The 17,138-nt window shown below is 34.7% G+C and overlaps 1 protein-coding gene across 1 annotated transcript; it reads right to left on the bottom strand.

Annotated features, from left to right (window-relative positions):
* Nucleotides 1-2,276: 2,276 nt before the first annotated feature.
* LOC127869488 (transcription initiation factor IIA subunit 2-like) lies at nucleotides 2,277-16,847 on the bottom strand. Its single transcript, XM_052412115.1, has 4 exons — nucleotides 16,697-16,847; nucleotides 6,992-7,096; nucleotides 5,478-5,604; nucleotides 2,277-4,374 (listed from the first exon to the last, which is right to left on the bottom strand). Exons 1-4 carry the CDS (start codon nucleotides 16,769-16,771, stop codon nucleotides 4,361-4,363), a joined length of 321 nt encoding a protein of 106 aa, XP_052268075.1. The 5' UTR covers nucleotides 16,772-16,847; the 3' UTR covers nucleotides 2,277-4,360.
* Nucleotides 16,848-17,138: the final 291 nt, after the last annotated feature.

Here is a 17,138-nt window from a genome sequence, read left to right on the forward strand (position 1 = left end):
GATGACTTTTCCACAATTGCTCATCAAATAAAAACTGGGCATTATGCATGTGGTACAGTATCATCTGAAATAAGCCTGTGCAGTGTGCACTGACTAATCAGGGCTGATACTTTCTTCTTAGACTGGATTTTGTTTAGAAGACACTTCCTTTGAACAGAAGTCAATAAAATCGTTCATTGTTTTCCCTGATGTTCCTGTTAACCCTTTCAGTGCGGGAACCGAATTTTGAAGGCCTTTGCAAACAGTTTGGATCCAGATGAGACGCCACAGAAGGTGGCGTCTCATCAGGATCCAAACTGTTTGCTATTCTGATAGTATTCTTTGAAAAAAATCAAAGAAAATGCTAATTTTAGAAATTCAGCAGACGACATTTTAGCAGAAGACAAATTTCCCAGCATGCAAAGGGTTAAGACTTCAAAGGCTCATTAATCTGTTATGACATGTAACCCTCATACATTAAGCCCCGTTTTTCCAGAACCCAGCTCATAGAACTGTGGTGGCCTTGCATTCTGGTGGCAGTATGCTATTAAAGTACGATGAAAATATAAAACAAGAGATGTGTTTGTCAGAAACTGTGCCGGTTTGAAGCCATACATTTGACCTTTGACCTTGAAGGATGACCTTGACCTTTCACCACTCAAAATGTGCAGCTCCATGAGATACACATGCATGCCAAATATCAAGATGCTATCTTGAAATTTGCAAAAGTTATGACCAAGGTTAAAGTTTTGGGACAAAATGACAGAGTGACAGACAGACTGGCCTAAAACAATATACCCCCGATCATTTGATCCGTGGGCATACAAAGCGATTTTAACATGCTAATCTCAAATTCTTACTAAATTATTTTTCCTTGAACATTAACATTTCATATCAATGTCTATGAAAAAAGTAACAACACCTTTATGCTTAGGTTGTTACTATTCAAGTGGCTGTAACTTCAATTAGACTGCACCCTGGCCCTCTTTTGTACATGATTCCACCTATAGGCAACAACACTTCTCTGATATGAATCAATCCAATTGGTGATCTTGAGGTGAAACAGTGGTTTTAAATTCGAGGCATCATACAATTGATTCCATGCTACATGTATCACAATGGGTCTTTCTTGCAGTAGACATTTAACCCTTTCCCACTTAGATATGTATTTTGACGCATTTGTAGTCCCTTATAACGTTAAATTTAATTAAAGACTTACTAGATTCAAGTTTTAAAGGCATCATTTCCAACCCTCAGATACTGATGAGCAGCAAACAGCATACATGTATAACCTGAACAGACTGTGAGTTACTCGCAGGCTGTTCTGGTTTTATGCTGTTTGCACATAGCAAATTTCTTTGCTTCTGAGAAGGAAAGGGTAAACTGAGGTGCAAAATACTAGTTGCTTCACACAGGGCAACTATAACACCCTCGAGGTTGCCTCCAGTATCTTGCACTATCATCTAATAATATTCCATAAAGCAAACTAGCACCATCCTTGTAAAAAACTATGCGAGCAAGCACCTTTAGTTTGGTTTAAAACTCTGTTTAACTGCGATGACAATTGTACCTGACATTACAATTATTTAGTTTGTTGTATGAATTTGAAGTGACCATTTAATTTACCTAGTAAACTTAATTTTAACCAATGAAATACGGTTGGGTTTTGTACCTTTAGTACCTCAATGCAATATTTGACTGGTTCTGATTTTTTTAATAAAAAGTTTGTTAGGTCACCAGCACGGGAGGCGGAAAACGACAACGGGCGAGGCATGGTATGGTATTGCGCAAGGGGGGGGGGGGGGTTTAGAGGGTTAGGGTTAGTGTTAGGGGTCGGGTTAGGGTTTGCCTAAACCCAACCCTAACCCGACCCCTAACCCTTACCCTAACCCTTTTTGGGGGTTATCACCCCTGACCATGCCTCGCCCGTTGTAGTTTTCCGCCTCCCCACCAGCACAGATAGCGATTCGGCTCGACTGGTTGGTAATGATCTATTCTATTTAAGCTTTAATGACTTCCGGCTATTATGGCTATACAGAACCTGAACAATAGCAAGCAGCATAGAACAGAATTCTTAGTTGGTTTACAAGTATTTCATGGATTTATGTACTTTGTGATTATTTTGAACAGGTATAAAATAAACAAGAATATATAATAAAATCTAAAATATGCTGCCCATTTTACTGGATCATTTGTCATAATGTGGTTACATTCAGAGAGGAAAAACACAAGTGAAAAACTGAGCAATACTGCTTTATATAAAAAAATTGAAATTAAAATTCAGAAAAGAAGGTGCATTATGTTATAACCACTTTATTTGAACATAATATGGGATGTACAAAAAATATATCATACAAATAAGAACATCCAAAACTTGTCTTAACTCCAACGTTTTAATAAAAAATGTTACATGATTAACTTGGTGTTAAGATTATTACTAGATTACAATATAATCATGAAAAATTTACTACAAATTTACAATAAAATACTAATGGCAAAAGATGCTTACATAACCAGGGTTGGACTAAATGTACGCATGGGAATTAATGTTTACTACAAAATAAACATGAGATACTTAACTACATTTGTAAACAAGACACTGAGTCTGCCTTGAATTTTGTACCATCTTGGTTTAAACATATTTATTCTAGAATGTGTGTACAAGATATTTTACAAACATCTTAAGTTTATAGGATTGGAACGGTAGCAAAGCTAGTAGGGTTCCTTTCCCCAGCAATATATTAACATACATAGTGACGGTAATTTGCATTTTAAACACAAAGCAATGAATAATGATTCGAGGTTAAACAAGTATGTAAGTATCGTTGGAATCAAAATTGTTTTGTTTTTGTTTTTTAAATATTGTAACAGTGTATTTAAGAAAACAATGCAGAATCAAAGAAATAATTGTTAAGAAAAGAAAATGTAAAAAATAAGAGAACCGATAGTTATATCATCCCGAAACTTCCCGAGCCTTCAATGAAACTATGTACTGCATCAAACACAGCTAAATTATCTACAAAGGAAAGATTTTCATTGCCATACAATAATGTGCGCAATGATATATCCGTGTATTGGTCTATAGTTCTCACTAAAGTTAATCTTAAATTTGCATGTAAAGGACAGATTAAAAAAAAGTGAGTAGTGTCTTTTATTTTTCCGCATTGACAAAGCGGCGATGGAACTAGATTTCTATCATATAAATGTTTGTTAAGAGAACTACAGTTAGTTCTTAGACGTGTGTGCAACACTTGTTGCCTTCTACCATCTTGTAGTACGTTACTAAGGTTTTACTATGGACATTTTTCGTATTTTGTGCACATTTTTGCAGTGATGCTGAATATTTTTATTCTGAAAATGCGCCTTCAAATCAATTGTATTTCTTTTTCACAATTTCTAAATGAGTCATAAATGAAATCCATGATGTGGTTGACAAAAGCTGAAGAAAATCACAAAAATGAACAATAATATCACACAAAATCAAGAGATGTGTTTTGTCAAAAACACAATGCCCCTATTGCGCTGCTTTGATACATGTTTTTTCTACCTTTGACCTTGAAGGATGACCTTGACCTTTCACCACTCAAAATGTGCAGCTCCATGAGATACACATGCATGCCAAATATCAAGTTGCTATGTGAAGGGACATAGAAGTAATGAGCATTTTTCAAAACCTAAATGCAAAGTGTGACTGAAAGACAGACAGACAGACAAACGGACGGACGAACGGTCCGATAACTATATGCCCTCCTTCGGGGGCATAATAAATAAACATAAGATTAACTTAAGCTGTTTGGTCTACATGTAATTCAACAACTGATCTGCAAAATGAGTACTGTGAGAAGAATGTTTTTCTTAATTCTGTTCAGTATTATCCTTTATGCAATTAAGACACACAAAAACCATAGGAAAGATACAACATCTTTAGAAAGCAATGTATTATTGTTCTATTTAGAATCAATAACTTACATTAGAAGTATTCCTGTTTTCTAGACTATAACAATACTTGCAATATCAAAACTTTTATAACTGCATGAATATCACATGTTTGATAATAAGTCTCAAAATAGATTCAATAGTAAATATTTGACAAGATACTTAAGCAAAATGCAATTTCACCAAGTCCTTATGTATTAAATTAAAATTAACTTACATCATTTAAAATTTCTATTTCTTACATTAAAAATTAATTTACATTGTTTAAAGTTACAAAATAATCCAATAATCAATCCTTATGAAAACTGAATGACAATGATGATGTGATGCAATATTTGTCATGTAACAACACTGATCACACGTTTAAGACAGATTCACATCCCCACCCCAGGCCAGTTCAAACAATCACAGCCAGGCCAGCAAGCATTGAGATTGCTTCAGTCCATCATTTGTCTGCCCCTGAAATAGAGAAATATTTCCATGTACATTGAGTTGCAAAATTAGCCTAAAACACAATGAATAAATGAAGAGGTTCATGTATTTTAATTCTTGAAGATTAGTCTACAACAAAACTGATTACTCATAAATAAAAATGAGACATTTGCACTGGTAATTAGACCAAGAATTTTAAGAAAATTCAACAAATAAAATAATCATGTATTGGAAAATGTACCCGTAAGAAATTTTCTAATTGAGCCCATTTGTATTTTTTTATTATCATATTTTAATTTATCCAACACAGGTTCCACAAAGTTTGCAGAGGACACTAAATTAATATGAAGTACATGAAGTTAAAATATTCTGAATACCATGGGATATATATATATATATATATATATATATATATATATATATATATATATATATATATATATATATATATATATATATATATATATATATATATATACATGTATATATATATATATATATATAAACACACAGTTTTCGAGCGATACATGTATGTACATCATGACATTATAACTGATCAACTTATTTGGAAGAGCACTGGACTTCAAACCCATGGATCTCGGTTTGATTCGGGGCTCAACCACATAAAATGTGGATATTGGTAAAAAAATAATTCCTCCTACCATTCTCCCACTTTCTCTGATTCTTTTACATAAGTACGTGCACTGAGAACTTGTAGTAAACATGTCAACCCAGAAAAGGTGAGTTCATAAACTGGGCGCCATAATGCGACTGAAATACTGTTGAAAATCCAACAAAACAAACAATAACAAACTTCAATTAAAAAGTATTTTCATTAGGCAGCAATTTAAAGAGTTATACAAATTATTGACAGAATTGAAAAGGCTGTACAAACCTTGGGTTTTGAAGATGATTGAAGAAGATTCAACAAAAGCATTTCTAATACAGCATACATACAGCATTTATTCTGAAACATTGTTAAGTTGCATGGGACAATTCCTGATACACTCACCTTTACCGTCACATGCCACTATCTTCACTTTGTCAAGGTCAACAATAACATTGCTTGAAAAGCATATATACAGCACAAATACTGAAGAATTGTATGGAATAATTCCTGATACACTCACCTTTACCGTCACACGCCACTATCTTCACCTTGTCGACCCGGGCTATCTCCTGGACTTCTTTGAACTCAGCTGTGTTCAGAACAAACGTCCACACGTTGTCACAAAACCGATAAGTGTTCAGCTTGCCCTGTAGGACCAGCATGATTTCAAAATGTTATCAGACATATATTCCAGCATCAGCACTCTATACAGTTGGCTATTACCTTAAAAAGTTTTCTGTAGTAAGAAACTATGTCTAAGCATAATTTCTTTCCACATTAACACACATTTCAATATATTTTCATAGCTTTGTTACATTAATCTAAAATATATAACATAAAAAACAAGCGATGTGTTTGTAAGAAACACAATGCCCCCTAATGCGCCGCTTTGATTTTTTTTAAAACCTTTGACCTTGAAGGATGACCTTGACCTTTCACCACTCAAAATGTGCAGATCCATCAGATACACATGCATGCCAAATATCAAGTTGCTACGTTCAATGTTGCAAAAGTTATGTAAAAAGGTTAAAGTATTGGTTAAAGTTTTTGATTTTTTTTTTACCTTTGACCTTGAAGGATGACCTTGACCTTTCACCACTCAAAATGTGCAGCTCCATGAGATACACATGCATGCCAAATATCAAGTTGCTATGTTCAATATTGCAAAAGTTATGAAGAAGGTTAAAGTTTTGGTTCAAGTTTTGGGACACACACACACATACAATGACAGACAGGCCAGAAACAATATATCCCCGATCTTTCGATCCGGGGGCATAAAAATCAAAAGAGCTTTAGCTGAATATAGGCTACTTACCCTTGGAAAATATCCTTAAATTCATGCTTTTTTCACCAAAATTAAATTTATGCCAAGAAATCTCACTTCCCAATCGGTAAAATCTCTTAAAATGATCCCAAATTTTGGTATTGAACATTCAATAATGGAAGGCTAGAACCCTTTCCTCAAAATATAATTTTTTTTTTCATAAATAAATGTTCTATAATGAAACTTCATATTTTCAAGCTAGGGGTACTTGACACTTAAGTTTCCTAATGAGATGAGTACAGAAGAGCAAGTTAACTATGGACCTCGATTGCAAAAAAAAACCTCAACAGTGTTGTACCTTAAACAAGAGAACTGCATAACAGGTGCCAATGCTCGGCTGCGGGTGCAGTTTGAATACATGAAAGGTTGTCACTTTTTTTTTTGTGGTCACAGTGACCTTGACCTTTGACCTAGTGACCCAAAAATGGGTGTGGCATTTATAACTCATAAAGGTGCATCTACATAAGAAGTTTCAAAGTAGTAGGTCGAAGCATTTTGATTTTATAGCAAAATGTCCAGGTTTTAGCACGACGTTGAAGGCGGACGAGCTGGCAAGGACTATTCCTCGGGTTTTCTCTGAAAACAGCCGAGCTAAAGAGACTTGAGTATTCACTCTGCTGATCAGGGCCTGGTTGATGGTTTCTAAGTTGTATAAAATTGTGAGTTAACTACAAAAGTCATTAACACAGAAAATCTCCCTGCTATTGTACCTTGAACGAGACTCGAGTCTTCACTCTACTAGCCAGGGCCTGGTTGATGGACTTGTCAAACTGCAGTAGCACCTTCAATGCAAGCTGTGGTGTGATCTGACCAACCTGAAGTGATATATAATATAGACTTGTCTAACTACAGGATATATAATAAAGACTTGTCTAACTGCATGATATATAATATAGACTTGTCTAACTGCATGAAATACAATATAGACTTGTATAACTGCAGGAGCACTTTCAATGCAAGCTGCGGTGTGATCTGACCAACCTAAAGAGATATATAATATTTACTTTTCAAAACTGCAGGCGTAGTCCACACTTTCAACACAAGCAGTGGGGTGAATCACCAATTTATAATAATTTAACAGCATGGCATTTGTAATGGACTCTTATCTGTGGAGTCTGTCTTATTTAATGATGTACAACAAATGAGAAAAACAAGGCAATTTTGTAATAGTTTACTTGGTAAGCATCAACCTCCATGATCAGTGAATTATTTAGCAATTCATTCATTTATTTTCAAGCTTTGTAATGCCCTTTATTAAACAAGAGGGCCAAGATGGCCCTAGTTCGCTCACCTGAGAGGAGTCGGTTCATTTAATCTTTACCAAACGTCAAACTTGACTTAGACAGGGTTCATACAGATTTTCTTGAATGAAATTCAAGCACTTTTTAAGCACTTTTTTCAAGGGAAAAAATCCAAATTCAAGCACTTTTTTAGTCCGACATACTGAAAAATGTACTAGTATATTATTTTAGTGTCCAATACTGACAACATTTTTCGCTAAATTGGTCCCTTCTTGCTTAACATCATTTGTGACTTACAACAGCACTTCCCTGATACCGTAACAACTGTTTTAATCAAAAGTAAGATATTTCATTATGATAATTTAGTACCGTAATTGACAAAAGGCATTACACATACCAAAACAAAACCCGTTATTTGTATTGAATATGTATTCTAAATGTTCACTCTTCTGGTGGCTTTACAACACGGATTCCCCCATACTAGCCATCTCTATATCTGTTCTGCATACTTAGAATTGGCGTTGTCAATAACCCAAGGGTACTTCAAAAACAACCCTTTCTGAAAATGCACTTATTCACTGGCATATTTCAAGTTGTCAGCACCGTAATGGCATAATGCATACAAAAAAAAACAAAGTAGACCAATTGGCGACAGATGAGTGGTAGTTACCTCCCTTACATTATAAAACCCGTACCGATCCATTACCTGCTAGTATAAACAGATCGGACCTGTACTAAATTAAATCTGCAAAAAACTACAACTTCGGACTCATGGAAAAGACATGAAAATATGTATTTTTGTCCTTAGTACAGGCACCGTGTACTTAAACAAATGCCACTCGCTGCGGTGTTCATCTCACTGTGTTCGCTTACCAATATGAACCCCGCGATGAGTGTTCAGATCAAATGTCGCAGGGCCGTTTGCCATAAGGCGAATACCCGAATCTCCGCAGACCCATAATATATACGGCCATGTTCATCGTGTTCACTTAAAATAAAATAATGCAACATAAACGTATTGTATTGATCCCTTTCATTGAAAAGTGATAATGAATAATGTATTTCACACCCATGCCCATGACAATGTTTTTTGTCTTATAAAACGCCGCATATAAAAGAAAACAGTGTTCGCACCTAGCTGTAGGATACCGCACCTGGAGGAGTGTTAAGGACATATCACTTTCTGAAACAGTCAGAAGTGGGTGGGGTTATGTAAAAAAATTATTCCTTATATTAACATTTTATATTAGGTTTCTTACAAAAATGGATGTTTTTTTCAGTGTTTCTAGTGTGTTATATTTAATAATACTCTAACACTATGTTCTACAGTGGTGTATGTTCCAGCTGGTATCAGTGGATTTATGAAGAAAATAAGAAAATAAGGACTTTGAACGCTCAAGAAAAAAGTGGTTTATAAGATGAAACAAGTGATTATTTACTCTTTTTGAAAGACTTCATTATAACTTGTTCATGTATCACTGAAGTATATGCTATTTTAATTGTGCATATTGTTCCAAACTATATATAGAATGCTTATATAAGGAATTATTATTTTACATTACCCCACCCACTTCTGACCATTTCAGAAAGTGATATGTCCTTAATTGAGTGTTTGATTATTCAATTAACAGTTTGAAGCCAAGTAGAACTCATAACTGATTGTAGTAATCGTATTATCCCGAGTCTCCAGATTCCCCGATACATACGTTTCAACTGTCTCAATCGCATACATGCAACTTCTCCCATCTTTATCCATTACTCAATAATCCCATATATGCCCGATTTCCATTTTTAAAATCATATTATGGGTGGGTAATATAGACCATTAGAGTCATAAACACAAACGTTCGAAATTTTCAAATGAATTTCCTCATATGATTCTATTTAAAGATTTGATGAGATAAGCGCCCAATCAGGAGTCAGGACAGTTGAATTGCAACATGTGTAAATCATCTGACACGGTTTGCACGCATCGTGTACAGCTATTTTAAGTTACAACTTTTACATGAAATAAATGAATTTCTTTGTTCTGATAAAAAGCGCGCAAAAATTGGCGTGGGTCAGATAGGTGGAGCGATCAATATCATCGGATCAATATGACGTGAAATTATCTGAAAGCTTGGAAATAATAAATCTGTTTTTAACATTTTTAATTGTTGTTATTTCATTTTCAAGCACTTTTCAAGCCAAATTCAAGCACTTTCTAAGCACTTTTCAAGGCTATTGTTGAAAATAAGCACTTTTAAGGACTCCAGATCGTTTTTAAGCACTTTTCAAGATAAACCTTGATTTTCAAGCACTTTTCAAAGTCTGTGCGAACCCTGCTAGATATTGTTCAGACAAACATCCTGGTCAAGTTTCATCATTATTGAACCAAAACTCTGGTGTATGGAGTGTTTTTGTTTTTGTAAGATTTTACCTGGTGACCTATATTTTGAGTTGACCCCCCTTACCAAACATCAAACTTTGCTTACAGAAATAAATATTTTGACCAAGATTCATAAAATCTGAAACAAAATTGTGACCTCTAGAGTGTTTACAAGGATTTTGCATAATATAATAAAAAATTTGGACAATCTAAGGGCAATAATTATGGCATTAATTATGTGATTTTGCTCATTATCAAACTTGACTGAGATCTTTCAGCAACTTTCATAAAGAATGCTTGAGAAGTGTGAATGCTAGAGTGTTTACAGACCAAATGTGGATGAACGAACGGCGGACAAAGACCAATTCTAAAACCTCACCTAAGCAATCAGGTGAGCTAAAAAGTGTGTTTCACCAATCTGAGGCATTTTCCAACTGGTCCAAGAAATCAATAAAACCAATGTATTGACTAAGTTTCACGATAATTAGGCAAAAAATGAGACTTCTATAGTGTTCGATCACAAGGTTTCTCTCTAGTCACATAAGGAAATCTGCCCCCCCTGGTGGCCATGTTTTTTTACCGATTGGGACAATTTGCAAACTCATCTGAGATATATATAAAACCAATCATTTCACCAAGTTTCATGATGATTGGGCAAAAAATGTGACTTCTAGAGTGTTCACAAGCTTTTTTTACTATAATTATAAATATAAGAAAACTGCCCCCCCGGCAGCCATGTTATTCAACTGACCGGAACCATTTGTTAACTCAACTCTCGTATCAAGGAAACAATTGTTCTGACCAAATTTCATGAAAATTGGGCCAAAAATGTGACTTCTAGAGTGTTCACATGTTTTCACTATATACATATAGAGAAAAATGCCCCGCCCACTGGCGGCCATGTTTTTCACCGATCTGGACCATTTTTGAACTCGTCCGAGATATCAATAAAATCAATTTTTTGTCCAACTTTCATGATGATTGGGCAAAAATTGTGACTTCTAGTGTGTTTACACGGTTTCTCTATAGCCAAATAAGGAAAACTGCCCCGCCCACTGGCAGCCATGTTTTTCAACGGACCAGAACCAGTTTTGAACTCAACCAACATATCATTAAGACAAAAATTTTGTCAAAGTTACATGAAGATAGGGCATGAAATGTTACTTCTACAGTGTTTACAAGGTTTTTCTTTTTTTTGACCAAGTGACCTAGTTTTTGACCCAGCATGACTCAGTTTCCAACTCCATCAAGATATCATTGGGACAAATGTTCTGACCAAGTTTCATGAAGATCGGACAAAAAATGTGGCCTCTAGAGTGTTTACAAGGTATCTCAATAGCCAAATAAGGAAAACTGCCCCGCCCACTGGCGGCCATGTTTTTCAACGGACCAGAACCACTTTTGAACTCAACCAACATTTCATTATAACAAACATTTTGACAAAGTTACATGAAGATTGGGCATGAAATGTGACTTCTACAGTGTTTACAAGGTTTTTCTTTTTTTGACCAAGTGACCTAGTTTTTGACCCAGCATGACCCAGTTTCCAACTCCATCGAGATATCATTGGGACAAATGTTCTGACCAAGTTTCATGAAGATCGGACACTAAATGTGGCCTCTAGAGTGTTTATGAACAAATGTGGACGGACGGACAGACGATGGACAAAGACCGGTCACAAAAGCTCACCTGAGCAATCAGGTGAGCTAAAAATATATAAATTAAAATTAAGTAAATTTGTTGTGGCTTTAATTAAGTCATAACTTATATTTATTGCCACTTGATTAGTAAGAAAGAAAATTGGTAGGACCTAATACAAGATGTGCATTTATTCCCTGCAAAAGTTTCAAGAAATGTTCATGAACTCACAACCTTGGGATGTCATGTTCAATAAATGATTCATGAACTTGAGTTCATGAAAATTAGTACATGTACTTGTTGGTCAATGAACAAAACTAAAAATTCACAAACTTTACAGTATAAACGAGAAAGCCTTGAAAGTCTATAGGCAAATTACTGGGAAGTTTCAGCTGAGGTAAATGTTAAAGGAACAGTTGACTAAATAAAAATCAGAAAGGCTATCAAAAAGATAAAAAAAAATTATTATAAGTACAAAAAATGAAACAAGAACAGGTGAAATATTCAAAACCATCCCACATTCGGAAAATCATAAATATGTACCACCGGAGCTTGTTTTTTGCAAGCAAGTAAATGCCAGGATACAATTTTTATTTCTGATTGGCAAGACGTTTTTTAAGCTCTTGTTTTAGTTAACATTATCATTACATCATTACTATTAAAGAGACTAAATGACTTTGGAAGCTAAGTGGCAGATTAATATCAAAATACTGTAGTTTAATCCCTCTCTTGCTTCCCAAAATTGCAAGGTAAATATTTGCCGCAACAAAGTTTAACAGTATTAAAGCCCTAAAAATCTTGACAGTCTTCTGCAAGAAACAAGACGAATATTTATCCGTTAAAACTATTTAAAGTAACGTACCCCATTAATAAATACATTGAAAAAGTATGTTATCTCAAAATCAAATACAATGAGATTTTCTTTATTACAAACACATAACTGAGTATGCAAAAAGTTAGCAAAAAATATAACAAACAAATTTATTGTATTTATTGAAATGATGTCATATATGAAACAAGTTGTGGAACTACGATAATTTAAAATCTTGTTTCCATTTAATCTACATATTAAAAGGAATTGTTAACTGAGTTTGGCATTTTTTTAAATGTCATTAGATATGATTGCTTACAATTTAATACAAATCTTTAATGTTTTTAATAGACTTAACACATTTTTATAGTAAGAAAAAAAGTTGCAAAAAAACAACAAAATCTGACGTCGTGGGTATTCGAACCTGTTTCGTCAGTATCCGTAAGCCGATGGGCTAATACTGTGCCACGCAAACCTTCATGAACCATTGCCAAACCTTTTGTAAAATTTATCTAGCTTTTGCCAATAACAGATTGTTTTCCGAACTAAATTTGTTTTATTTTACAAGAACGTTTTTTAACTAAAAAAGGTCTCAGAAAAAAATCATAGAAAAAAATCAAAAAAAAAAATTCTTAGTGAAAAATGGTAAGAATAAGAACATTCTATGTTATATATCTGATCAATTTCCTCTGCCAACATCCCACATCTGGTCATTTTTACCCCTTGATAAACATGCACCCGATTGAGATACATTTGGATGTGTCTTTCTGATTACAAATTTAACTAGAAATGGCGCGTTCCCATGCCGCAGCTTTTGACCCAGGGGTCAGATCAAAATTACAAATACAATGTAGTGTACTGACGCACATATGTTTGAGTTTCAAGGTTCTAGTGCTAATGGTGTAGGAGGAGATAGTGGCCAGGACGGACAGATAGACGCGGAGATAACCACATAATCTCCCCCGCTCCAATTCGGAGCGTGGGGATAATCACGCTTTTTTGAGAATCAATGTTTTGACAATATTATGCATGAAATGCACAGTTTTTACAAGCATTACACCCTGTGCCAACATCAGCTTTTTAAGTAAATGGCCTTGATTTCACTGTGGTGTAAACTGTAGGGTCCGATTAGAATGGTAGGTATAGCAAAGCCAACAAACTGCCACAAAACCACACACTTATGGCAATTAGGCCACGCGTGGTCTGCATGATTTCACTGCAGATATTGACTACCAACGAGTCAGCGCTCTCATTGGCTAATATTGACTTTCCAACACAAGGACGCTCCACCTTTAAGCGGGCTTTAGTTGCAGAAGTCGATATCGCTTTGATCTTTAAAGAAGACTCTGGGATAATGAGCGCCCTCTGCCCCAATTATTTTAGGAATTTTAATTTATCTAATAATTGACCTGGCACTTGGTCAATTAGATCCAATTGAAAAAAATCACGGGGCATTTTTCCCCATCTTTGTGGAGCAGCCTTGGCCTCCTCATTTTGTGAAAAAATAAGTTTCAAAGTGTTTAAAATTGAGCAGCAAACTTTTTTTATAATTATTGTAAAAAATTGAGTCCCAAACAACTTTAAATAGTGAACATTTGAGTCCCGAAATTCTCAAATTTAAGAAAAATGGCCATTCTCTTAGAAGGGTTTAAAGCCCTACTGTGATGTGTTTATTGGCAAGTAAATTTGGTGATTCATTGTAAATAACCATCCACATGTTGTTCACACCGCTCAATGGAACATGGACCTATTATGTCATAATTCAATTACCATCGTAGCTATCATGGCTATGCGTATACTGCAATACGGTTGACTCGTGGACTTGAGGAATATTCACTTGCCTCTAATAACCATCTTCATAAAGCAGATAAATGATTAAAAGGACAATCATATTTAACTTAACTTCATTGGAAAATTACCTTTTTATGACGAAAATCCTTCAAAATTAACTGCCCTAGAACCAAATTCAACACCACTGTCTGCCAGTGTTGTTTATTTTTTTGCCCGTTAGATTCGAGGTTAATAGGTTAAACAGCACCAATATTTATTTTAACATGAATAATCAAAGCTCTGACGTATCATTCAAAGTAACAATCATTAACGTTTATAACAATTTAAATATATGGAATTTAAGACATCAAATAAAATAAATAGCAATCTCCTCGCTACAAAGTTTTCCTTCGACAGTGTATATACACCCACGCTAATTTTCACGCGCCTTTTAGCAGGACAATACATGAGCAATAGATGTTGCTAGCGTAAGCGTTTGGTAAGCAATAAAATGAAAATGGGAAAAATCATTACACGCACCGTATGGCGTGACATTGTACATTGCTGCATAGTTTTCGCTAGCTTTTTGTTGGGGGCAAAAGAAATACATGTGGACGTTTTATTTAAAGCTAGAAAGTGTGTTTTGGATTACAAAATTTGTATTCTCATTTGGGAATTCAACAAAACATTTATATTATATTTATAATGGATTGAATATTTAATTCCAATATTTACTTTTTTTTAAACGCTTTATGTGTCGAAACCATGTTTTGATTATGCATGAAAAGCACAATTTCCAGGAGGATTACACCCGGTTAGTGATAACATTGGAAATATAACGGATTCCGTATAATTGAATACTCCAGATAATTGAATATTCAGACGTGACAAATGGGCTATTCAATTAAGAGAAATCTACTGTATATACAACAAGAGTAAAGGTATCCAACGATGATTTCACAGGTGTATTGAATAACTCAATGCAACAGCATAAAAGATCAAACAATGCACACATACTTCATTGTGGTTGCCAGCAGGAAGCGTCTATCTATGATAAAACACCTTTTTTTTTTCGCCTTCATTCATTACTGACAGCTGGACGTCCGGAATTACACACTTTCATTTTGGGGTGCTATTTGTGAAACTTTTGGCTGTTTTGGACATACTTGGACGATTTTCATCAAATAAAAGGTGTTTTATCATAGATGGACGCTTCCTGATGGTAACCACAATGACATATGTGTGCATTGTTTGATCTTTTATGCTGTTGCATTGTGTTATTCAATGCACCTGTGAAATCATCGTTGGATACCTTTTCTCTTATTATAAATATATAAGGACCAATTTTTTTTTTCAAGTACCTGTGGTCCACAGGTGTAGGGCGCGTGGCCAAGTCACTTAAAAACTATCAATTTGTCATAAAACAACATTTTTTATCATATTGACACAAAAAAAATATTCTAAAAAATATTTTTTTTCTCATATGATATATATGAACAAGGTAGGTATCTCTTGACACAGAAAAATCACCTTCATCAACATTTTAAGCGATTAATTGCCTAAATGGCGGTCGATTTTCGTAGACTATGTACCATTTTGTTGGGAAAGGTTGCCTCGTGACGAAAAATGACCACAAACAGCTACTTGCCAGCATAAACTACAAGAAAATGCTTCTCGAACTCGTAGAAATGCTAGGTCGGCGTCGATCTGACCGATAGTTCAATGCCGATTTTACAAGAGTAAAACTATCGAAATACGCCTGCTACGAACATAATCTGTATTAGTACAATAAACAAATACTAGTTTATCAACTTACAACACAGATTTGTCCTTTTGTTTGCGCTAAACAGTCGAAATCGTTGTTAATCCGGCATTGTTTATCGACAATTTCGAGTCCTGAGCTCTATGTTGATCAGACGCTTTAATTTTGGATAAAAAGCGTACGGTGAAGGACGTTTTGCAAGCGCCTGCCATGACCCAGATCATTGTACATGATTGACATAAACATTCAAACATAACGATTATATTAGTGCTTGGTGTGCACAAAAAGACAAATCTGTGTTGTAAGTTGATAAAATCGTATTTGTTTACTGTTCTAATGCGGATTATGTTCGGTAGCTGGTGTATTTCGATAGTTTTACTCTTGTAAAATCGACACTGAACTATCGGTCAGATCGACGCCGACCTAGCATTTCTACAAGTTTGAGAAGTATTTTTTTGTAGTTTATGTTGGCAAGTAGCTGTTTGTGGTCATTTTTGGTCACGAGGCAACCTTTCCCAACAAAATGGTACTTAGTTTACGAAAATCGAACGCCATTTAGGCAATTAATCGCTTAAAATGTTGAAGAAGGTGATTTTTCTGTGTCAAGAGATACCTACCTTGTTCATATATATCATATCAGAAATTTTTTCTTGTACAATTTTTTTCTTTTGGTCAATATGATAAAAAATATTGTTTTATGACAAATTGATAGTGTTAAAGTGAAATGGCCACGCGCCCTACACCTGTGCTGTGGTCCGAATATGCTCACATCCGAAATGGCTTTATTGTAACTTCAGCCAAAATGATATTGTTCGAGATAATTACCTGAATTAAATCATCTAAACTTTCTTGTAGGGTGTGCCCTAACGTAGTGTTCCTGTAAAGTTGATAGGAACTCATTTCGATGCACTTAATTCACGATTTTTTTCCCTGTTTAATCTTTATCGGTGAAAAGCTTTGAAGGTTTCTTTGCACTATTAAATAACAACAACAACAACAACACGCACGCTTGAATTTACTGGTTCCGAGCTCCACTGACACCGTTAGATTGCATCGTTTAGTGAATCAATTTAATTATTTTTTTTTTCGCAATATTGAACATTTATTATACTTTATTCAGTATAAAAAAGAAACTGTATCAATAAATCTTCAAACAAGTGCAGTTGAATAATCAGGATCTTTTAACGGTCTGGTACAAGTGGCATTTTTATATAGTAATTTTTACTTAGACAATTGTGTAGATTTCTCAACTGCTATTAATCTAGAA

Source organism: Dreissena polymorpha, chromosome 2, assembly GCF_020536995.1.
Source record: "Dreissena polymorpha isolate Duluth1 chromosome 2, UMN_Dpol_1.0, whole genome shotgun sequence".
Classification (NCBI taxonomy): domain Eukaryota; kingdom Metazoa; phylum Mollusca; class Bivalvia; order Myida; family Dreissenidae; genus Dreissena; species Dreissena polymorpha.